The 22,325-nt window shown below is 56.0% G+C and overlaps 4 protein-coding genes across 4 annotated transcripts; 1 reads left to right on the top strand and 3 right to left on the bottom strand.

The window, feature by feature from the left end:
- Positions 1–13,827: 13,827 nt before the first annotated feature.
- Positions 13,828–14,208, bottom strand: HRG_02102 (interferon-induced 6-16 family domain-containing protein; the record flags this gene model as incomplete). The annotated part of the gene is made up of 1 exon (XM_044860573.1): positions 13,828–14,208. One exon carries the CDS (start codon positions 14,206–14,208, stop codon positions 13,828–13,830), a length of 381 nt encoding a protein of 126 aa, XP_044724206.1.
- Positions 14,209–14,681: 473 nt separating this feature from the next.
- On the bottom strand, positions 14,682–17,206 carry HRG_02101 (MA3 domain-containing protein; the record flags this gene model as incomplete). The annotated part of the gene is made up of 5 exons (XM_044860572.1): positions 14,682–14,858; positions 14,955–14,974; positions 15,038–15,094; positions 15,167–15,407; positions 15,464–17,206. 5 exons carry the CDS (start codon positions 17,204–17,206, stop codon positions 14,682–14,684), a joined length of 2,238 nt encoding a protein of 745 aa, XP_044724205.1.
- Positions 17,207–17,733: 527 nt separating this feature from the next.
- Positions 17,734–18,031, top strand: HRG_02100 (dolichol phosphate-mannose biosynthesis regulatory protein (DPM2) domain-containing protein; the record flags this gene model as incomplete). Its single annotated transcript, XM_044860571.1, has 2 exons — positions 17,734–17,790; positions 17,846–18,031. 2 exons carry the CDS (start codon positions 17,734–17,736, stop codon positions 18,029–18,031), a joined length of 243 nt encoding a protein of 80 aa, XP_044724204.1.
- A 514-nt stretch (positions 18,032–18,545) lies between these two features.
- Positions 18,546–22,115, bottom strand: HRG_02099 (uncharacterized protein; the record flags this gene model as incomplete). The annotated part of the gene is made up of 5 exons (XM_044860570.1): positions 18,546–18,894; positions 18,958–21,486; positions 21,532–21,864; positions 21,942–22,023; positions 22,109–22,115. The coding sequence occupies 5 exons, from the start codon at positions 22,113–22,115 to the stop codon at positions 18,546–18,548; spliced, it is 3,300 nt and encodes a 1,099-aa protein (XP_044724203.1).
- Positions 22,116–22,325: the final 210 nt, after the last annotated feature.

Here is a 22,325-nt window from a genome sequence, read left to right as displayed (position 1 = left end):
GGCGCTACCGCCCCTCGACTCGAGACGAAAAGTGAGTAGCTCATGGACATTTCCCGAGGATCACACATGGTGCCGGCGGCACCACTAGACACACGGCACAGATTGATTCTGTCGTCTCTTGACTCGAGAGAACCGAACTGGAACAGGATTGTTCCTTTCTTTTGAACTACGTTCACACTCCGCGCAAGCGCTCCGCTGGCCTCGCCTGCGGCTCGCAATAAGCGACTGGTACCGACTGACTAGTCCATTGGAAGGGTGTGTGTAGTGTAGTGCACGTGTTTGTTCTTGTCCGTCGCGCACCCTTGCGGATGCGTGCTCCTCCCGTGGTGTTGAGGTGTCTTGTAAACTGATTTACTAGATTGAAGATTGTGAGTGTGGCTCTCCACACCCGCACCTACGGCGCGTGCACCCCTTTGGGGGTTGTGTTCGTATCTCGGAAGGGATTGTTAATGGTTGTTGGTAGCGCTTGGAAAGTATTATCTTGTAAACGCTGGAGGAATCCGGAGGTGGTCATTAGAGTCGAGTGCTTAAAGTGAATTATCTTGTAAACGTATAGGGTGAACTTGAAAACAATTTCAAGTACCCTATCTTTCAAGTGTGCTTGTAAACGGTCTAAGTAGAGATCCTTCCCCGTCGGCTTAAGTGAAGGCATCGTGAGTGTCCTAGAGTATTCCTATAAAGACTTCCGATATTGCTCCTTCCCCGTCGCATCATAGAGTCGCTCCTCGCGTCGCTCTTTAGGTCTTCTTATAAATGCATCGAGAAGTTTATCACATCACTTTAGTGTGGTGACTCAACCGGTGGTTAGGTACGGCATATAATAGATGAAAGATCAAAGATCCAATCAATTACGATGATCTGCTGCTACACTGCTTCGTTCCCGCTAGTCACTGGAACTTCGTCCCGACTTTTCTCCGGTGTGCATCTACATGTCTACAAAAGGAAGTGAAGCTATTCACGACACGTTTTCAGGAAAAGTGCGGTGTATACACGGATATCGCTCTGCAAAAACGACTCTGCATCCGATTTGTGCTCCGACTACACATGCCGTCCGGCAATGCAACGCATGCGATGTTCATTCACGCCGGGCACAGCCGAAGATGAAAAGAAAACCTCCTTCCGTCCACGTGAAAGAGGGGTGACTGGGCCTACACCTCGCGACGGTATCTGACCGTACGTTTTCACAAAGAAAAGAGAAAGGATACATATTTTATAGCATAGTAAAAGAAAAGAGAAAGTCTCTAGGTCTTTAGCCACAATAAAGTCTGTGGTGAGGCACCGCAAAGGTTGTTGAACGCATGTTCAAGATATGTTCCTGGAACAAAACGAGTCGAAGCCCGTCTAGGGCGTGGGGAGAGTGTGGAGTGAACACTTGTCCAACTAAGCCACCGCAAGACTGTTGTTCTGATCCGCTCGGATCCTGAAGAAAGATTCCTCCCTCGTTCCCACTTACTGTCTTCTCGACCAAACCCTCCCGGGCTATAGGAAAAAGCATCGTCTGTAGTAAAGGGGCTACCACCCCTCTCTTATCCCCTCTCCTGCCGTCGAGTCGTGGCGAAGCCACTATCAGTAAAGCTTCCCCGGCTCAGTGAAAGAGTCAACCATCCTGTATTTAGGCAGTGACCCTCACGGGAGTGTTCATTACTTGATGTCGTCTCGAGTCGAGGGGCGGCAGCGCCTCTATACCCTTCCCGGGTGAAAGGGAGAGGGAAAGAGGAAAAGAACCAGCCGGGGTTCTGTTAAGTGTGTGAGGGGGGCCTCCCCCCTCTATATACCTCTCGGTGCCAGTGTCTCCACTTTGTGCTTGAACATGTTCAAGCATTAGACTGCATGGAAGGCTGTCGCAACCCGCAGTTGACCGACCATTACCCGCTGGGTTCTTGGTCTTACGACCGCTGTACTTCTGTCCCGTCCGTTGCGCGTAATACATCCCACGTGATGCTCCGTGTGACTAGAGTGTGGGGCGGTTGGCCGTTGGCCCTGGGCCCCCTATATACCAAACTTAAGTGATAGGGGGCCATGGGGTAGAGGGAACTCCGTCCCTCTCCTGTCCTCCGCCTCTAGCTTCGGTCCCTTTGACCTCCGGTTAGGGCTCCCTCCGGTCTCTTAGTCGCTCCGCTCCTGGGCCAACGGGTAGTGTTTGTGTGTGGAGTGTATGGGGTGGTGACTTTGGTTGTTCTGGTGCGTGCGTGTTGTGTAGTGTGTTGTCCGTCGCGCGCCTTTTAGACGCGTGCTCCTCTCGGGCTGTGTGGATTCTCTTGTAAACGATGTGCTCGATCGAAGACGTGTTCGTATCTCATCCACACCTCGACCTTCGGCCTCGGCGCACACCCTTCGGGTGTTCTGTTCGTATCTCGGAAGGGACTGGGGGTGGGAGTTGGTAGCCGGGGCAATGACTACGACTTGTAAACGGGTTGGGAATACTTGTAAACGGGTTGGAGGTACGCTATCTTGGTGGGTCTCCTTGTAAACGCCTTGGGGGAACATAGAGTCGGTGATGATTGTATTCACTATCACGGAGCAGGGCGAGTGAAAAGATTGGATTTAGTATCTTGCTATAGTCAAGCTGTTTACACTTGGAAGAGGGGGCTAATCCGTTATCTGGCTCTCGCGTTAAAGCGCGCACGAAGAGGTAAAGCCATTCCTAAGTCCCGTTTGGGCAAGCGGGGTATCTACGAGACTGAAGTGTCTAGCGGGCCGGGCTGCATCATGAAGAATGGCAAGGACGTCTCTCCTAGCCGTTGCTACCTCCGCGCAGAGTCGACAGCACCCTGGGCGATACGATTCGAATCACTTCCTCTGCACTGCTGAAAGCACATCGTGCGCCGACTTCGGATGCTACTAAGGCTAGAGTGCAGATGTTGATTAACAATGCAGCTTCGAGGTCCATGGGATAAAGCTAGGAAGACTCCGCGTGCCAACAGACACCAGTGGAGTCCACAAACCAGCCTTGCAGTAGCCACGGCAAAGGTAACCCAGGACTTTCTCGCCCGGGATGATGCGCAGACCATTCGGCTTACACGACCAGGTCGTGGTAGAAGCGGCGGAAGTGCGCCAGAGTATACAGAGGAAACCACACCGACTCCGTACGTGGCGTCTCGGAAGGCGACTGCTCGCTCATCTAAACACTTGCCCTCAGGACTCTCCGTCCAATCACCTCCGGAGCAATCATGCGTGCGCAGAGGAGAGCGGATTCCGTCTCTAGTCTCTCGAGAGAATAGTCTTGCTCGACAAAGCGCTGCAGCGTGACAATACTCTCTTCCAAAAAAGAGCAGAGGGCCCGTCTCCGTTCCTCGCGCCTCGATAAGTCAAGGACCACAGAAAGTAGAAGATACCACCCACGGTGGCGAGATGACCCTGATTCCCGAGGCAAAAGAGACATGAGGACGCCACTTCGGGATCGTGCCTCCCGGTAGAAGCCTGTCACTCCGTGACCACAGGAGAGGGATACTCCCACGTCGTTCCAGTACGGTGCAGCTGCTCTTGGCATGCAGCGACGTCCCTTTCGTGTCTCTCCGAGTCAGTGTCAATAGTCCACTAGGCCACTACACACCCTTGGGGGCTGTGACGGGTTCACCCCGACTCACCGTCTACGTGCGTCTACCCCGTGTGCTTTGACGAGCAAAATAAAGAGCGAGAAGAAGAGGAGAACCATGCCAGGTTCTGTTGTGTTTGGAAGGGGGCGCCGCCCGCTTCTTATAGCCTCTCGGCCGGTGGTCCCCACTTTCTAGTTGAACGTGTTCAAGCAGATCCACAAGTGCATCTGATTAGTCGCCGTCCCGCCCGGCCGTCTGACCTTAGCAACCATTGTGCTTCCCCCCCGTCGCTTCAATGTACGTACAACATGCAATTACTGCGTAAAAGCTGTTCAAAGAGTGGGGCGGTTGGCGGTTGGCCCTAGGCCCCCTATATACCAAACTTAAGAGGATAGGGGGCCGCAGGTACGAGTGACTCCGTCCCTCTCCTGTCCTCCGCCTCCAGCTTCGGTCCCTTCGACCTCCGGTCAGGGCTCCCTCCGGTCGAGGCCAACGGGTAGTGTTTGGGTGTGGGTTGTGTGTGGGAGTGACCTGGGTCTGGTTTGTAGCGAGTCTGTGTGTGTGTTTGTGCGGTGAAGTGACGTTGTTCGGGTTTCTGTGTGCGTGTCTCGTCCCTTGCTCCCTCCGGTCGCGGTCCTCCGTCCCGTGACTGTGCAGTTGTGCTTGTGAACGGGTTGTGTTCGGTCGAAGATTGTGAGTGTGGCTCTTCATAGCCAGTCCTACGGCCTGTCTGCACCCCCCTTCGGGGGGGTTATGTTCGTATCTCGGAAGGGATTAGAGATAAGAGGTGGTAGCCGGGAAGGGGTTTCACCTTATAAACGGGTTGGAGGTACGCTATCTTGGTGGGTCTACTTATAAACGTGTAAAGCGAGGGAAGGTCTACGTGATATTAATAGAGCGAGGTAGCAACGGTTATAAGATTAAGTACGGGTTTATATATTCCGTGTATAAGTGTTTTAATCTATCAATACTCTCTCTACGCATACTGGCACCTTAACCGGGCGTGAAGCTGTTCCGAAGCTAGTCTATAACGCATAAATGACTATAGCTACACGCCTTATTATCGTCCTCGTCCGAGCACTCCTTCACTTACTCACTTACTACCTACTATTTTCTATAGGGGACGCCTTTATATTCTCGCAGTAAAGGGCAAAAAGAAGCTAAACATACAGCAGCCGGTGTTCGCTAGTCGTCACCGACCTAACTACTAATCTGCCCCTTGCCAGGTTAACTAACGGAGATCGGACGGGATCCGGTACTATCTAGCAGGTATGGCCGTATGTGCCCTATAGCGATGCTGTCACGGTATATGACGCAATCTCCCCTGCGTGGTATGCCCCGACAGCTATCTCCGGTCCCCTCTGGGTGGTGAGAAAGGCATTCTTTCCTTTGCCTATTTAAGGACGACACCTATCTGCTCGGCGTTGAAGCCTCTTAGCCGGGATGCGGTTGTCGACGGAGCGCCCGGAGCGCGGAGTGCATTCCTTACCTTTCAAAAGAGGGGGAGCAAGTAGAGCGCAAGCCCGGGCGAGGGCTGCGGCGGGAACGCGTGGACTAGTTAGTCGGTATAGTCACCGTATCGAGCCGCAGGCGAGGCCAGCGGAGCGCTTGCGCGGAGTGTGAACCCCGTTTAAGAGAAAAGAAGATAGAGAGGAATAAGACTCTTATGTGTCTGTCTCCGGACGCTTACTCCGTTCTATGGATTGACCTTACTCTATGCGAGTAACTTACCCTATGTGCGCCTGCCCCGGCTACCGATAAATGGCCCTCGAGGGGGAGTGAGGGAACGAGTGTAGCGCGCCGCGTGCACGTAGTGGAGGAGTAGACACCGTCCTTATCTTGCTCCCGATTAAGTAAAAACTATCTGCTTCGCAAGACCACCTACCGGGTGAAAGAAGAGAAGAGGAAAAGACCCGTCCTAGGTTCTAGGGAGTAGGCGACCCCGGGTCTTTATAGACTCCGTCTATTCTGCTTAAACCGTTCAAGCGGAAAGTGGGGTCATGCAAGTTGCATAAGCTGACACGTGACGCGGCACTCGTCCTCCGTCGAGTAGCCTCCTAACGACCCAGTCTCTCCCGTCCCGTGCAAAACTGTTAACGTACAACATGCAATTACTGCATAAAAGCTGTTTAATGAGTGGGGCGGTTGGCCGTTGGCCCTGGGCCCCCTATATACCAAACTTAAGAGGATAGGGGGCCCGGGGTGACAGTGACCTCCCGTCACGGTCTGTCCCTCACCTCCGGCTCGGTACTATTGACCTCGTTCTACTCGTTCAAAATCTCCCTCCGGTCGAAGGGCTCCTTCTAGTCGCGGGCCAACGGAGTATTTGTTGGGTGTGTTTAATGTGTGGGAGTGACCTTTGCGATGTTCGGGTGTGTGTTTGATGTGTTGTGTAGTGTAGTGTTTTGTCCGTCGCGTGCCCTTGCGGACACTGGCTCCTCTTGTGTGTGTGGACTTTCTTGTAAACGAGTTGACGCAATCGAGGATCGTCAGCGTGGCTGTCCACAGCCGCCCCTTCGGCGCGTCTATACCTCCTTCGGAGGTAATTTCCATAGTGATGAAATGCCCTGCGGGGCCTATCCTCAGTGTAGAGTCCTTAAGGGGTTTGGATCACTAGCTTGTGCCGCTTTCTTGTAAACGCTTTCAAAGTGTACGTGGAGAAATCAGGGCTACGCTGCTTGTTATACCGGCGATAGCCGGGAAGAGGGTAAGTAATCAAGGTGTGCAGCCAGTACAGGCACCGAGAGAGGCAATTGGACTACGGCATCGGTCACCCGTGTTCTGTTCGGCCGCAATCGTGAAGCAAGTCAAATGGTGACGCATTCATACAATTGGTTTCAAAGCGTGGCAGGAAAGGCCTCGTACCAAAAGCCCCGTAACAGCTATGGAAAAACAGCCTAAGAATCTACCGCCAGGGAGTCTAAAAGCCCGAAACCCTTCAGCGGACCAGCGTATCCAAGTGCTGATGGACGCGGAACTCGACCGTGTCAATGTCCTCGCCAGCGGACCAAACCCAGAGCGAGGAGTCGAGAAGGAGATCGTACTGCTTGCGCCAGTGACGATAACTCCACCAAGGGATCAGCTCCACCCATTCTACGGCCAATTCCAGAGAGGCATCGACGCCGGCGCAGCATGAGAGAAAATCCTCCGTCTTTACCCTGGCCGCAACTAAATGCGAACCGTCGATGGCACCTACAAGAACGACGGCGATCCAACACCCCGCCTGGTCATCTGCGAGAGACCATATTCTACAGCCGAAACCGGCAGGGGGAGCAAGGCAGAAGGCCACGTCCTTCAAGGCCTGAAGAGAGTCAAAATGGACCATGGATACCGTCCAAAATGCACCTGCTCCTTGCAAAGAAGCCTGCAGGATGTCGCCGGGGCGGAAAAGCCTCGCCGCGTCCACTCCGGAGTGGAACACCTCCGTCAACGAAGGAAGCGCCGGCCCTTCCCAAGTTCCAAGGCGAAAGAGGAGGGCGTATCGCTGCTGCTCTCACAGGCTGACCACTGGTCACCACCGTCGGCCTCGTAGTCTTCGGCGTCATGCAGTAGACGTTCCGGTTCTACAACCGGAAAGGAAAGACTTGTACACGGCATTCTCAACGAGCGTGTAGCAGAATGTCTCACGACGAGCTCGACTCCTAACAGGAGGTGGCACGTGGTCTGTGCAGCCGTCCGTGTTCGTCAGCGAACAGTGTTCTCATAACATGTTTTCCTCCCGAAATCGAAGCAGTGCTTTTCCCAGTGATCGGAATGGTCCGGTATGGTATGGTATGACCTCTATACCATACCATACCACCTGCTGATATCCTTACCGGTATGGCTTACCGGTAATACCAGTAATACCGCCAAGACCGCTCAGAATGAGGCGGGTTGCAAAAATAGGGAAATGTATTGGCTACTAGCTGTCAACTTGATCGCTTATTCGCTTTCATTCTCGCTATCCCCGCTATCTTCGCTATCCTCAGCCCGAGGCTTCCCATACCAGGCACGTAGACACTCACAAGCCTCTATGATATCTGCCTTAAGCCTACCTCGACGATCAACTATACCAAGCTTTGCGCTACTAAACAGCCGTTCGCACTCATCTGACATTGGGGAAACCGCAAATAGATCCAGAGCGAAGCGGGCGAGGTCTTTGCGAGTCATAACGGGATAGCCAATAGGCGATGGCCTCATCGCAACTTGCCTCCTCGTTATGCAGCCGGTCGGTCGAAATATACTGCTCATACAGATCGGTGGCAGCAGCCGGGCCGTCTATGCGAATGCGCTTATGTTCCCTCTGCCGATCGAATGCTGGGTCTGGGTCCTTGTCCTTCCTGACTGGAGGTGGTAGCGCCTCAACAGGGTACTTTCCCTTATACTCTGTCTCCCAGAGCTGCTTCACCGCCAGCTGTGCGCTTTCATACCACTTCTGTCTTCCTTCGTCGCCCTGAAGAACCCATTCTTGCCTGAACCATGCCCACTTTCGATACGGATTGAGTACTTGAGCTGCGTAATACGCTGGCGGAAGATCAGTATCTTCAGGAAATCGATGTTGCCAATTCCGTTGTCGGTTGCTGTAATACTCCTCGCACTTTGACCACGCAGCATCTGCACAGCCTTGGAGATACCTCCACGTGAAGTTGTCGTCGTCTTCCTCGTGAATGTCATGGTAGTGATCCTTCGTCTCGTTGATCTCGCGGAGAAGACAGTCCAAAGTCGAAAACCAGTCAGCGAGGGATGTCTTGTTTCCTTCAGCAAGCATAGTTGCCGCGAAGAAGTCTTTAAGTGCGAGCTCGATCTTTCAAGCTCGAACCAGTGCTGTCCATCTAGTTTGAAGTTCGAAATCCTTGAGACCCTCTCCTGGTACATGACGAGCTGAGAAGATTTCCAAACGTTCTCGAACATTTAACGCTCGTGTGATCGAATGAAACCACGAATTCCAGCGTGTGGAGTTGTTCTGGATAAGCTCGAGCCCATCGAATTCGGAGAGATGGCCGCCGATAATAATTGCTGCAAACTCCTCCCGCCTTTGAGGAGTAAGCCGGATGTACCGCACAAGGTTATGGAGCCGGCCTAAACATCCAAACTTCTTCCACAGCTCCTCTACCTTCACGTAATCTCCGCGCTGGTGGTGCTTTTCAAGCTTCGCCAAATGCTTCTCACAATTTCGACCCATGAGAAACGCCTGGCAGCAGAGGTTGACAATGTGACCCAAGCAGCGCAGTCGGCGATGGCGACGCTGTTGCGGCTTCATCCATGGGCAGAGCTCCTTGAGTATAAACTCAACAGCGGTATCATTGGATGAAGCATTGTCCAGCATGAAGTATCCAATCTGATCTCCGCCAATGTCATATTCCGTCAATAATTCGAGAACGGTCGACCCAAGATTCTCGCCACTGTGCTCGCCATGAACGCGTCGCATGCCCAGGACGGTACTTCGTCGCTTGCCGGTGGCGTCAATCCACATGGCGACGACACCCAGGATTGCGTACGGGTTTGGCGAGGTCCAGAGGTCGAAGGAGATGGAGATTCTACTCGCGACCGCTGGAGGTCCTCTTTCAGCTGTTGCTTCTTCGACAGGAAGGCATCCATAACCCAACCTCGAATTGTTTTCGCAGCCTTTGGGAGGTGATTAAGTAGAGCAGGGTTCAGAAAGAAGAGTAGCTCTCGGAAGTACTGGTTCTCCAACTGGAAGAAAGCAATATGGCAGTACACAACCCAACGAATCAAAAGCTCTTTGAACCTCTCAACGGTATCTTTCCAGAAAAAATTGCTACTAGCAGCTGCGCTTTTCTGTTGCTCCAATACAGACGCCCGTGTCGCACCGCGTTTCCTCAGGCCGCTTTGTGGATCAATCTGGTGCCTCTGTTCGAGATGATTTCTCCCGACGTGCCATTGATCACAAATAACTCTTGCTTATACTTTCCGATCGCACATTCGTGACAGTAGTATACCTCTTTCTTGTCACTGTCTCGGATGTAATGAAGACCGTACTTCCACACATGCGACGAGCCGAGACGAGCTGCCTTCTTCGTCGTCGTCGCGCGACGCAGGTACGTGACATGGTCTTGTACGAATTCGTCCGGAGGCTCAGGATAACGGACAGAATTAGACGATGGCGTCGTAGCGGAAAAGTGTGGCGCGGGACACGATGCAGGAGATCTGGAGCGGATTGATGCTGAACTTGTCGTAAACGAAGATGGCGAGGTTGGCGCTGGAGATTCCATGATCATGACATACACCAGTTAAGGTATGGTCACTATGGTGGCTTTCGATCATTCGATCTTGGTCCATCGTCCAACTAGCCTAACGTAAAAATTTTCGGGCTCCAACATCACGGAAGTAATTCGATTGAAAGGATCATTTAAGCTTTCCTGTCCCTGAAAGGATCATTTAAGCTTTTCCTGTCCCTCCGACGACGCGATTGACAAGTCTGGCCAGTGATACGTTAGGTCATGCTCCGTCCTACATGGAAGAACTCATAAAACTGGGTGCAATGAGAAGTACTTTCTAATACGCACTAACACTAGCCTTACCTTCGTGCCTTCCTGGGATAGCTACCCGGCAGCAAAGACGAAAAGCATCCGTTCGGTGCCGGATCGACCTGACCAAGGTAGCCAGGTCGATATTGTGAGGATGATGGTATTCATGATTGAATGGAGTAGATAAACTGGCAGAAAACTGGTCAATAAGCCCTACAGATGACACTGGAATCATCGCCGCTCGGATTCTGCCTGGTCATTCTCCGCAGTGAGCCTCTCACCTGAGCTTATTTTTAGCGTTACTGGTATTGATCCGGTATACCGGTAATACCATGGTATCAAGTTTTTGTCAAACCATACCAGGTCTTGGCGGTATTTACCATACCAATACCAACTCATACCGGACCATTCCGATCACTGGCTTTTCCTACACAGAAAAGGAGATGATTTACCTGTAAGAAGACGTAGGTTTTCGCCCAAGCTCAGCACATGCACCCCGTGCGTGAATAGTGAAGGAAAAATGGAAGACCTTCCCAGGTCATGGTCGAGGGGGGCAACCCCTTCTTATCCTCCGGTCCTGTTCTGCTTGAACAATTCATTCAAAGGCGGAGTCATGGAAAACTGATCGTAGCCTGACTCCTATTGGCTGTGATCCTTCCCGTCTCATGCAGCCTTAGTAACGTACCTCACTGAGTCATGCAACGCACCACGTCATGCAACAAATTGCCCGACCGGCAAGCCAGAGCGAAAATTAATCCTGCAACCGACACAAACCATTTAAAATACTATTAAACATTACAATATGTGAAACACTTCATACAGAGTCTATCTATATGATGGTTTTCTTAGGAAATATGAGCAGGCGGTCTTGTGGTCCGCCCAGACCTGAGAGACTGAGAAACCGGCCTCCATACTTCCCTGCGCTTCCGTCGAACGGGAGGTATGTCTTTACCCCTAAAGCTCCGGGACTGTGGTCCCGAGCCACTGAAGCTTCAGAACCAATCTTTACCCTTTCTTCCTCCGAGTTGTTGCGTGGTTGAATCCCCGTCGCGCAAACCCGCTTCCAACGCCCTCGTTTTCTCACCGCTACCATGTCTTTTGTGCCCTCTTACACCAGGCTTTGACGTAGCAGCTACCTCAAACTTGACTTCCCGAATAGCCTGGCGTTCAGCCTCGCGTGCAGACCTCTGCTTTTAATTTTGCTGCGGCCTCCCGTTTCTCAGCTCGCTTTGCCTCGCGCTCCGCAGCACGCTCTGTCTTCTCTCGAGAACGCTGCTCTCGCAAGGCCTGACGCATTGCAGCCCGCTGTTTTCTTCTCGGCAGATTCTCGAGCCTTTTCTTCACGTGATATGGCTACCTGGAGTCGACGATCTTCAATGGCTTGCTTGCGCTGCTCGTCGGCCTGTGCCTTGTCCGTCTGACGTCGCCGCGCCAGTTCCACCTTGGCTGGACTGAAAAAGACCGGCTGGCCACCACTTTCTTCCGGATTGAAAAGGCCCAAGGCCTTTCTGCGTTTCCCTTTTTTATGTGCAAGTTTGAGCGCTTCCTGTAGATCTCGATTTTCGTGTTGTACGAGCTCATATTGTGTCGCCAGTTTCTCTGATGCTCGGGAGAGCGCTGTGACTCGGGAGTCCATCAGCCCTTCCTTGCGGAGACGGCGGGTAATGCGCCGAATAGCCCGAAGAGAGCCTGGAGTCTTCATCGCCCTTTCCTCAGATGCAGTTTGTGGGGGTGTCACATCACTGCTGTGGCTAATCTTGGACAATACTTTGCCGGGGTCGAGTGGATGGATTCCTGTGGCCCGCCAACCAGCCTCGATATTTTTGGCCGTAAATGCCTGGTTCCACGCATCACGAAAGAGTGGCCAAAAATTCCGTTTGGTAAGGCGAATTAACCCCCATCCAATGGACATCAGCTGGTCGGAACCTTGAGCATAATAGGTGGAGAGTGCGGAAAACAGGCCAACATCGAGTGGTTGAAGCCGATGAGTTGAGTGCGATGGCAACACAGCAATGAGAATTCGATTCCGATCGGCATAGTCAATGAATTTCAGGTTAATGTGACTATTGTGACCGTCTAAAATTAAGAGACGGTAGGCACGACCAGCCTTTTGCTTCGTATGGCAGTCAAATATGCGCTGAAGCCAGTGTAAACCCAGTGCATCACAGCTCCAGCCGTTTTCCGTACTGGCGAAGAAGGCTACTTCGCTGGAATGGTCAAAATCCTCAAGCCAAGTATCTTGAAAGTCTTTTGACTCCCCTTTGTAAATGAGGGCCGGTGGCGGTACGAATAATCTGCACATATGGCAGCGATCAGCGTGATGAACTCCCGGTTCCCGTCTTGGCTTGCCCCGACCAGTTTTCCGCGCCTGAGGGCTTCTCGGGGGACAACTCGCTTGGTGGAGCGAGAGAGACCAATTTGGAATCCTTCTCGTCAAAATTATAAACATTTGAGGACTGATGTTGTACTTTTCGATCTTTTCGCGGAGCTAGTTGGATTCGGTCAGAAATGGCGACTTTACGGCATTTGACCGAGTATTGTCGGCAGTATACCCTTGAAATGACGATAAAAGCAGTCTTACTAGATTGAAGAAGTTTTGGAAATGCCTGGAATTATCAGCAGCCTTCCGCTGATGATCTATGGTGCGCAAATACAAGCTCGAAAGACGGTCATGGTGTCGCTTGCGGAAGCGGCTCACCCAGTTGACACCAAGCTCTGTCCCTGCGATTTCCTCGGCGATATTCTTCAACATCTGAGGGTAGGCGGGATACCACGGTCGGTCAGCTTATTGACGTGCCCAATAAGAATCTCCTCCTGCGCGCTGGTGAGTTTCTGTCGCGAGTAAGAGTTCGCGTCGTGATTTGAGGCTGTTTTGCCTTTGAAGCGGCGCCACAGCGTGGATTTGTCGATATTGTATCTCCTCGCGGTCTCTGCATATTTAGGGCGATCTTGGGATTGCAGTTCTATAATTGCCTCTGCAATACGAGGGTTGTGATCCATATCGCGTCAATTTGAAGAAGACGCGTCAGGTGTTGAAAATTGTTGCATGACCTAGTGCGTTGCATGACGCAGTGGGGTACGTTAACTCAGTATTTCCCGTCCCATGCAATACTGTAAGTACCTCACTCAACCACTTGCGTGGAAGGTGACTAGAGTAGGTGCTTGGGCCGTTGGCCATGGGCCCCCTATATACCAAACATAAGTGATAGGGGGCCATGGGGTAGAAGGGACTCCGTCCCTCCACCGTGTTCTCCTCCAGTCGAAGTCCCATTGACCTCGTTCCACTCGTTCAAAATCTCCCTAAGGCGAGGACAAAGGGGAAATAAAAAATGCTCCTTAAGCTCTCTACTGGGGTTGGTTAATGTTGACAGATTGTCGAAAGTGTAAGCCGACTAACGAGGCAAATTAACAGAGAATGGTCGACGTGAGTACACGGCGGAAGGAGGCTCCCATTACGGCTGATCAGTTACACCTTCATCTACTGTACATCTATTTATATTTCTCGTTCTGATACGTAACAGCGCTGTATTGTACGACTTGCCAGGGCGAACTATATACTTCGTACAGCACCCCCAATTACGCCTCGAGGATATTTCAAGACAGTCTTTAGAGGACCATACGAATGTAAAAGCTGGTCCCTGGGCGTGTGGACCCTTATAAGCAGCTGTGAGGGATGAAGTGCCGTTACTGGCGGATCCGGGCGACTGGCCTATTATTGCTGCGACTTGCACCCTTCAGAGTCGTCTGACACCAGCGACGGTATAATAGCTATCGGGCTTTTTTTTGCCTTATATCATCCTTTTCCTCTCAGTCCTGTCTATCCTTTACTTGCTCTCCTCGCCATCCATGCCATCCTCGCCACCCTCATCCTTGTCACCCTCGGCACTTTCATCGCCTTCCCCATCCTTGCCATCGTCACCCTTTCTCCCAGCCATATATCCCGCAATAATGGCTGCCAGCGCACCAAGCCCCTGCACAGCCCCATGCACAACGACCACGCCGTATCCGCCCATGGCCGCGCTCTGCAGCGTAGAGAATAGGCTAGGCGCCACAACGCTGCCCATGACGCTCTGCACCGCCGCCGCCGCCGAGCCCGCCGTCACCCCGGCCGCACCGAAGCCCGCCGCGCCGAGCAGCGGTGTCGCGACGAGGGCCGGCGCCGCGACCATCAAGGCGGCAGCGGCGATGACGCCGGGGAAAGACATGGTGAGTTCTGCTCTTCTTCGGGGTTTCTCGTGGGTCGCTAGAGCTGCGTTGTCTTGACTGGGTGGCTGTTGTTGAATATAACCATGTGCTTGCTGGGTAAAGCGCGAGTGATGACGGTGGTGGTTGTGAGTCCCAAGTACGAGGAAGAGAAAGAGAGAAAAGTAAGCTCGACTATGGCAAACCGAGTTTTATGCTCGGAATAATCGTCCTCGAGACACACAGAAGTGAATTTGGCGAGCCTGCAAACCTCCAAACGGGGAGTCAGGGGTGTAATCACAGCCGCCAACGCCAACGCCAACAACACCCATCAGGCTCAGACAAGACTTCGTCAACAGCAGCCCACGCCGAATAGCGACATGACAATCTTTGAATTACTACAACCAACGCTCATACGTGAACGCCGTAACCACCAGTGCCCGCCCTCACCGCCTCCCCCCCTCGCCTCTCACCCTGCCCACTGTTCTGCGTAGCATCACCCCCATTCACTCAACTCCCTCGCCTCCCCCGCTTCACCGGCGGCGGCGACCTCGACAAGGTCTCGCTGGGCCGTCGTCTCCTCTTGGCCGGCACGGGGGACACCGACCTCCGCCCGCCCGGCGAGCTCGACCTGCCGCGCTGCGTCCGTCGCGGCGGCGGGCTCCGGGACGGGCTGCGAGACGTCAATCTACGCCCGGCATCGCGGGGAGGCGGGGGCGAGAAGCTGTCGCTCCTGCCGCGACGGCGTGGCGGAGATTGCGAGTCGTACGAGGGAGATCGACGGCCGGGCTTGACATTCCGTCGCGGAGCCTCGTCCACGGACGAGCTATTCCTCCGATACACACCCCTCACGCTCCCCTGCGCCCGCCCACGCGGGGCAGGGCTCGGTGATCGCCGAGCAACTCGCCGCTGGGGAGGCGGTGACGGCGAGCGGCTGTACGAGCTAAACGACTCGCTCCTTGCCCTGCCGCGCCGTCTCACCGGAGCAGGCGAGCGCGACAAGCTCCTGCTGTCGTCCCGGGATGCTCGACGAGCCGGCGAGGCAGAGTAGGAACGCGGATTCCGTCCCCGCCCGGCAGGGTTCAAGGAGCGAGAGCGAGAGCGCGAGAAAGAGCTCGCAGACCGCGAGCGGGAGCGGCTCTCGGAGTATGAGGGCCGTCCCCGCCGCCGTGGAGGCGTCCGCGATGGCGAGCGTCCACGATTGATTTCCCTCCGCGGGGTCCTGGACCGCGACCGAGATGAATACGACGACCCTGTGTAGGACGAGTAACTCGACACCGAATCCGAGTCCGAGTCGCGGGCTGCGGGGGCGGGAAGCGCCGGCTTCGGCATGTTCTGCAGGTGCTCTCGCATCCCCTCAGTGAGGGCACCCATGCCAATGCTGGTGAAGTAGTTGATGGAGAACCTGATGTTGCGGGCATTATCCTTGGGGAAGATGCCCTCAAAGTTGGGTCGCAGAATCTCGTCGTCCATCTTGGCCCGTAGCTTCGACATACCCATCTCCTCGGCAATGGCCTGGAATAGAATCTTGATAAAGATGCGGCTGCTCGACGTCGTTTCGTCTTCGTTTAAGTGGATGACCGACAGGCAGTGCCAGCCGATTGCGTTTTCGGCCAACATGTGTCCAAAGAGCATGGCAATATTTCGCAGCTTGTTGTTTTCGTAGCGATGGATCGTCTCGTAGTACTTGGCGAATGCCTGCTCAAAGAGGTCGCACCACAGACGGTTGATCTTGGCAAATCGCTCACCGATCAAGCCAAAGAACTTGGTGTACGTCTTTTCCTGCGAGCAACACTCGACAATCATGGATGGCAGTTCGGGCTCCTGGCCAGCAGGCAGGTTGATCTTCATGAGCTTGTGCACGGCTTCCTCGGGGTCAGCACTTGACATGATGGTCAGGTAAATGGTCCTCCTCAGGTTGACTAGGTCTGCGTTAGACAGGTCTTTGATTTCCATGGCCTTTGTCTCTTCGTCCTCTTCCTCGGAGCTTTCATCCTCGGCGTCGTCGTCATCGTCGTCGTCGTCGCTAGCCTCGCCAAGGATTTCGGCCCTGAGCTTCTTGTATGCCTCCTCGTTGTCTTCCCAGTTGGAGTCGAACTTGAAAATATTGAGGCCGTCCTGCACATCCATGTCTCCCTCCAGGTTGACTTGGTGCGTGATCTGGTCCTCCTCCTCGACCAAGTCGAGCTCCTCCCTGACGGCCGGATGGTCCTTGAACCTGTCCTTGCGCGCTTGGAACAGTACCTCGATCATGTACTGCGTTCGCTTATCGAGGCCACCTTCGTGCAAGATGCCTCTGAACTGGTCGAAGACTGCCATGGCAATCGTGGGCTGCATCTCCTCGACGTACTGGCCGACCTCGCGGCAAAACCCGACGGCGATCTCGACGCCGTCGTCTGTTGGCTTATGCAGCAGCAAGAGGAGGATCTGGCCCGCCAGCATCTCGTGTTGAACCTGCTGGTTGATGAGGTGCGCGAGAAAGGTCGTCGACGACAGGCAGACGGCCTTGTCATTTCGCTTGAAGCCCTTTCGAAACTGCATGATGAGGCGCTTGACCAGAAGCTCGCCCACCTGCGGCAGTTTGGTGTTGACAATGGCCACCATGGCCGCGTAGATGGGGGTGAAGGGCAAGCTGGCCGCTTGGGCCTTCATGATGGACCGACAAAAGAGCCCCCTGCCCCGGATGAGGTTCTCACCAAAGAGCTCGGGGACAATGTGCTTGATGTTTGCCGTGTTAACCTTGTTGATGAGGCCGTTGATACTCTTCTTGAGCGCCTCCCACGCCATGCGCTGGTACTCTTTGCTCGTCTTGTCCGTGATCTGCGCCTGCAGCGCCCGCAGCCTGGCCGGCGGAATGTACGTGCCGCCCGATCGCATGGTGAGCAGCTTCTCGTACTCTGCCTTGGCCGCCGCCTGCTTCTCCTCCTCGGTGCGCACGGGTGGCGGAGATCGTTCAGGCCGCGCAGGACGGTACGAGTCGCCATCGCGAGGACGCCCGCGGTCGCGGTCGCGGCGCGGCATTTCCACCTGTGCCGATGCCATCGTCCTCCGTGCTGTGCCTGCGGATAATGTCTTCGTCGTCTTCGTCGTCGTCGTCGTCGTTGGTGGAAGGGGCAGGTTGCCAACAAGGCAAAAAGGCTGCGCGAACTTGTTCAGGCTGGCTTTGGAGCTCGTTTCTGTAGAGGAGAAAATCAGGTGCACGGACCAGCAAGGCTGCGTCGCTGCGCCACATGGCCGAGAGAACGCGCCGCCCCGCCTCGGTCGCACCGCCACGCACGCGAGGACAGCTCAATTCATCTCTCCTGCAACCCGCGTCTCAATTTTCGGCCGCGTTGCTGCTGCTATCAGACGGGCCTAATCCCCGCGCCTCAGACGACTTCGACGCCTCCGAGGGGACTCTCCTTTTCCTCCAAGCACTCTACTCAGAAGTCTTCTTGACTACACTCCTTCTGCGTCTCTACAATGGCAAGCATCCCTGGTCCCTTCCCTCTGGCACTCGAGCCGCCGCTGACGTGATTCCGCAGCTTGACAAGCTCGTTGGCCTCGCCATGCTCGTGGCCGCCTCGGTCGTCTTCCTCTACTATACCGTCTGGACGCTTCTTATGGTCCGCTATCCTGATTCCCCCAGTGCCATGTCGTCATGCTCATCCTCCATCACAGCCCTTTGTCGACGACGACCACCCTCTCCAAAACTTCTTCCTCCCCCGCGTCTGGGCCATCCGCATCCCCGTCATCCTTGTTCTCCTGGGCTCCGCCGTCGTCGGCTCCTTCTTGAGCATGGTCATGATTCGAAGCAACCGCAAGAAGGCCGCCAAAGCCAAGGCTGCGGCAAAGAAGAAGGCGTGAAGCCAGCCATGTGTCCTGTTTGGCAAGTCTCATGTGCAGTAATACCAATTCGGGGCGTCTTGTCATCGCATCGTTTATTCCGGCATGGCCCCGTTCTCTCTGCCAGCGAGAACCAAGGGCCAACTTGGTCCGTAGAAATTCAATGAGTTACGATCATGAGGCTTCACCCCTGTTGGGTCGGGTATCTTTTTTTATTCTATTTAATATGTGGCACTGCCAAGTGCTGCTTCAGAACCAATCATGTCCAGGCAAAGTGAGTGTTACCAACGAGGCCGACGCATCCAACAGAGCAAAATCAATCAATGATGCATGCTGCATGCTGGGAATGCAGAACTCAATGGGCCATCACCCAATTACCCAGGCAATCCACCACGCGAGTCACTTGACTTTCCTTGCCCGTCTGAACGGGGATCCAAGCACATGTTTCACTGCTGATCTATACCTGTGAAACCACCAGCAAAGCTCCCCAAGAAGCTCGTGCTCACAGCGCTCCTAGGGACTGAGCATCCAGAACTCAGACTCTCTGGTCGGCGAAGTCGAGGACCTCGCAGTCGTCCTCGAAAAACCCATCCTCGTCCGTGTCCCCGGGGCGCGCTCCGCGTCGTCGCCTAGTCGTAACCACGATTTGCTCCTCGTCGGCATATTGCATCACCCGCTCCATCGCCGACTGGGGTAGAGCAAGATGGTCGTCGGGGCCGGCCTCGTCGTCATCGGGGCTTGAGGGCAGTCCCATGCTTAGGCTCACAGCCGGGATGTCCTGTCCGAATGCCCAGAGGGAGGAAGTTGCTGTATCGCCGGGCTCCGGACTGCCAGCCATCTGCGGTCGCCTCTTCTTTTTTTTGGAAGACGCCTGCTCCTCTAAGCTGGCATTGGAAAAGAGAGCAGACGCCGACTCAAATTGAGCGGCCGTCCCGCCACGGCCGTACCCGCAAAAGACCACGCGGCGATCCGTATGGAATGGCTGGTAAGGCGCGCTCGATTCTATCTCTGCCTGCGGGATCGTCGCATCCATGCCGTGGATCGGAGGGGCGGGGTGGACCTGCGCTTTGAGCGTCAGGGTGTTCCCCGTCTCCAGCTCGGCATCGGAAAGCTCGAGGTACTCGTCCGGCGCGCCCAAATCCAGGATCTGGCGCACGAGCGGCGCAACGACATCGTCGGGGAGCAGGGGAACCTTGATGTCGTTGTACTTGTGGGCACGAGCGATCCGCTTCCCAGCCGCCGCAGACGACGGACGGCGGGTCTTGCAGGGGAACATGCGAACCAGTCCTCCGCCGACCGACACCAAGACCTGGGACTTTCGACACTTGAGCCATGAGACGCATCCCGCCGACGGCAAGACGGTGCTGGGCGGCAGCGTGACCCGGTTCTCTCCTGTGTGTCGCAGGTGGTTGATGGCAGTCCCGGTCTTTCCGAGCGAGTTGCTAATGGTTGCAGCAATGACACGGCCCCCCTGGGCTGCCGAGTCCCTCAAGGTGTTCCCCGAGGCGGCGGCCGCCGCCGCTGCCGCCGCCGCAGCGTTGGAGCTGCTTCGGCGAGACCGAGTCACGAAAGGCATCGCGGCCTGATACGCCGCACCAAAGGCGCCCGAAGCTATTGAGACGGCAGAGCTGGATGCGTCCGAAGGCTCGGGCGCACCTTTTGCGGCCATCTTGCGCCGCCGGGGAGGGGGCCACATGAATGCGCTAAAGGGCATCTCCAGGAGATGGATCGTCCCTCGCTCCGTGACCATGGCCAGTCTCTCTCCCTGCGGTTCCGTCCAAGCCACGTCGACAATGCGTGCAACCGTCATACGCGAGAATTGGGCAATCTGCCGAACCACAGGTCCGCTGCAGTCGTTATGGGACAAGGTCGTCTGGAGCGGCGACGAGTGCGTGTGTTGAACACGAAGCAAATCCCAGACAGTCTGGACGTCGCCTTTGGTGCTGGCGGTGAAGAGGGCCAGCGACGAAGGGGAAAAGGAGAGGAAGCTGCACCCTAGCGGGTTCGCAAAGGTGGTGAGAGGGTGGATGGATGCCGAGTTCGCCAGCGTTTCCACGTCGACAATCGAGACGAGTCCGGGCTCCTTGGCCGCCGCCTGCACGGCAGCTCCGTGCGTGGGCGGGAACTGCGCCGGATCGTTTTGGGGGGATCGAGAGCCAACCCAGTGCTTCGGCGGCGACCTTGGCTGCTGCAGCTGCTGCGACTGCGGGCTGGACGGCTTGTTCCAGTACGAGTTCCACGCCTGCAGACCCTGCTGTCCAACCCACTTGGCGCCCTGAATCAGCTCCTGCGTAGTCTCCCGCATGATCTTGTTTACCATGCTGTCCGAGATGGGCAGATCTGCCGAGGCCGAAACCGTCGGCAGGTGAGGGGGCGTCAGCGAGGCCACCCCAGGGGCCCGGCCCAGGATGGGCACAGGCAGGTGTGCCCTCAGCGAGATCTGCGAAGACGGGGTCGCCGGGCAGTAGGCGAGCCAACGGCCGTTGAGGGCGAGGACCGGGGCCTGCGGGTTTGGTCGGCGAGGCGTGGTCGCGAGATGCGTCTTATCGCTCTCCTCGGCGACCTCGCCCCGATGGCTCTGCTGGAGGGTAGTCCACAGCTTTCCAGCGCAGGCGAAGACGTGGCTGTTCTGCGGCTGCAGAAGCTGGCGATAGATCCAACACTCGCCCGTGACCCCGGAGCTGACGGTTATGGTTCCGGCGTCTGCCTTGATAGTGAAGGCTCCGCTCGGAGCCGGCGGCTGGAAGAGCGGGCTGGACAGAGACACTTCGGCGTTTATCGGTGTCTTCTGCGCCAAAAGGAGCACGTCGACGAGCCGGTTGGTCTTGAGCGAGTACACCTCGACCGAGGTCTGGAAAGCGAGGGGTGCGGGATGCGCGCGTCCCTGGGGCCCGTCCTGGAGTGCAAAGCCCGGTCGAGGGCCTGCTGCATCCTCTGAAGTCGCAGCTGCGATGCCTTGATCCTGCGTCTCGTCATCTGCCGACTGCGAGGGCACCACAGGCCCATGCACAACAACGGCCACGAGGGGAAAGGGCGAAGGTTCGCCGCCGCGGACGGTCCAGGGAAGAATCTTGGCATGATGCACGCCGCCACGAAGCCCCCTCAGGCTCGCCACCAGGTCGACGCCCCGCTTGCTGATGGCGTAGACCTGCAGCCCGCCTTCGTAGCCGGCCAGCACAACATTGTCCAATGCGGCCGAGCCATCGGCGGCCGGAAGCTTGTCCAAGCCGAAGAAGAGGCCCCGGTCCCCGGCCTTCATGCCGCCGGACTGGGGAGTAATGGTCAGGTCGAGATCCGAAGCACCATAAAAGTGTGCCTGGGGTTGGTGAGGGAGGGGCGGGTGGGAGCTAGCTCGGGAGCCCGGGTACTGCGAGTGCAGGGAGCTCCTTCGAAAGGCGGCCGTCGACGCCGCGCGCGGGGGGGTTCCGGACGTGTTGAGAGACTGGGCGTCCATCTGGAAGCTGAGGGGCCGTCGGCTGGCGCGGGGAGGGGACGAGGCGGCCGGCGAGGGGCTCACAAACGGGCGGTGGGCAGACCAGGCGTGGTTTGCACGTGCCGCGTCCTCGTAGGATGACGGCAGGGTGGGTGGGGATTCGCTGGCGAGGCTGATGAAGTTGCCGGGCGAACAGGCCAAGCCCCCCCTTGCCCAGTCAGTGGCGAGGCTCGGAGCGGTGCTTGCGGAAGCCGAGGTGGTGGACAGGGCTTCGAGCAGGGGCGAGGCGGCGGCGTGCTTGTCATTGTCGAGGAGCGAGGGGTTGATCTCGGGTGTGTTGGCGGCAGCGGGGGGGGGGGGCGACGAGGCATCCGAGGCAGGGCGGCCCTTGGAGGGGTCGGTGCTGCCGCCGTGGGCATTTCTGTGCAAGACGGGGCCGTCAGTCGGACAAGCAGGACGACGGGGGATTAACCAGGCCGAGAGCGCGTGGCAACTCACGTAAACTTGCCGGCGGCCTGTTTGGTCACGGCCGCGGCGATGCCGCCATTTTCTCTGGCATGCTTCTTGTCCTTCCTGGAGCCTGTGCAGAGCCGCGGTCAGTCGTCATGGCACCAGCTGGACGAGGGCTCGCATCACGGCGACGATCCATCTGGTCGGGGACGCACTAGGCATTCAACTGGTGTTTACACGCCCGCAGCAATGCAGTCTCCTGCTCCCGAGAGAACACGAAGGCCCGGACTGGCCACGAGCCTCCTACCAGCAAGACCAGGCCGCTTCGATTCGCAGGGTCTCTGGTGATGGGATCTTCCAGTGCGACGTCGGAGGCCGATGCAGATGGAGGGGCAGCGGATGCGGCGACCGAGGGGGCGGTTCTTATCGAGG

Source organism: Hirsutella rhossiliensis (assembly GCF_020360975.1).
Source record: "Hirsutella rhossiliensis strain HR02 chromosome Unknown scaffold00002, whole genome shotgun sequence".
NCBI lineage: Eukaryota > Fungi > Ascomycota > Sordariomycetes > Hypocreales > Ophiocordycipitaceae > Hirsutella > Hirsutella rhossiliensis.
This window is presented reverse-complemented; position numbering and strand designations above follow the sequence as displayed.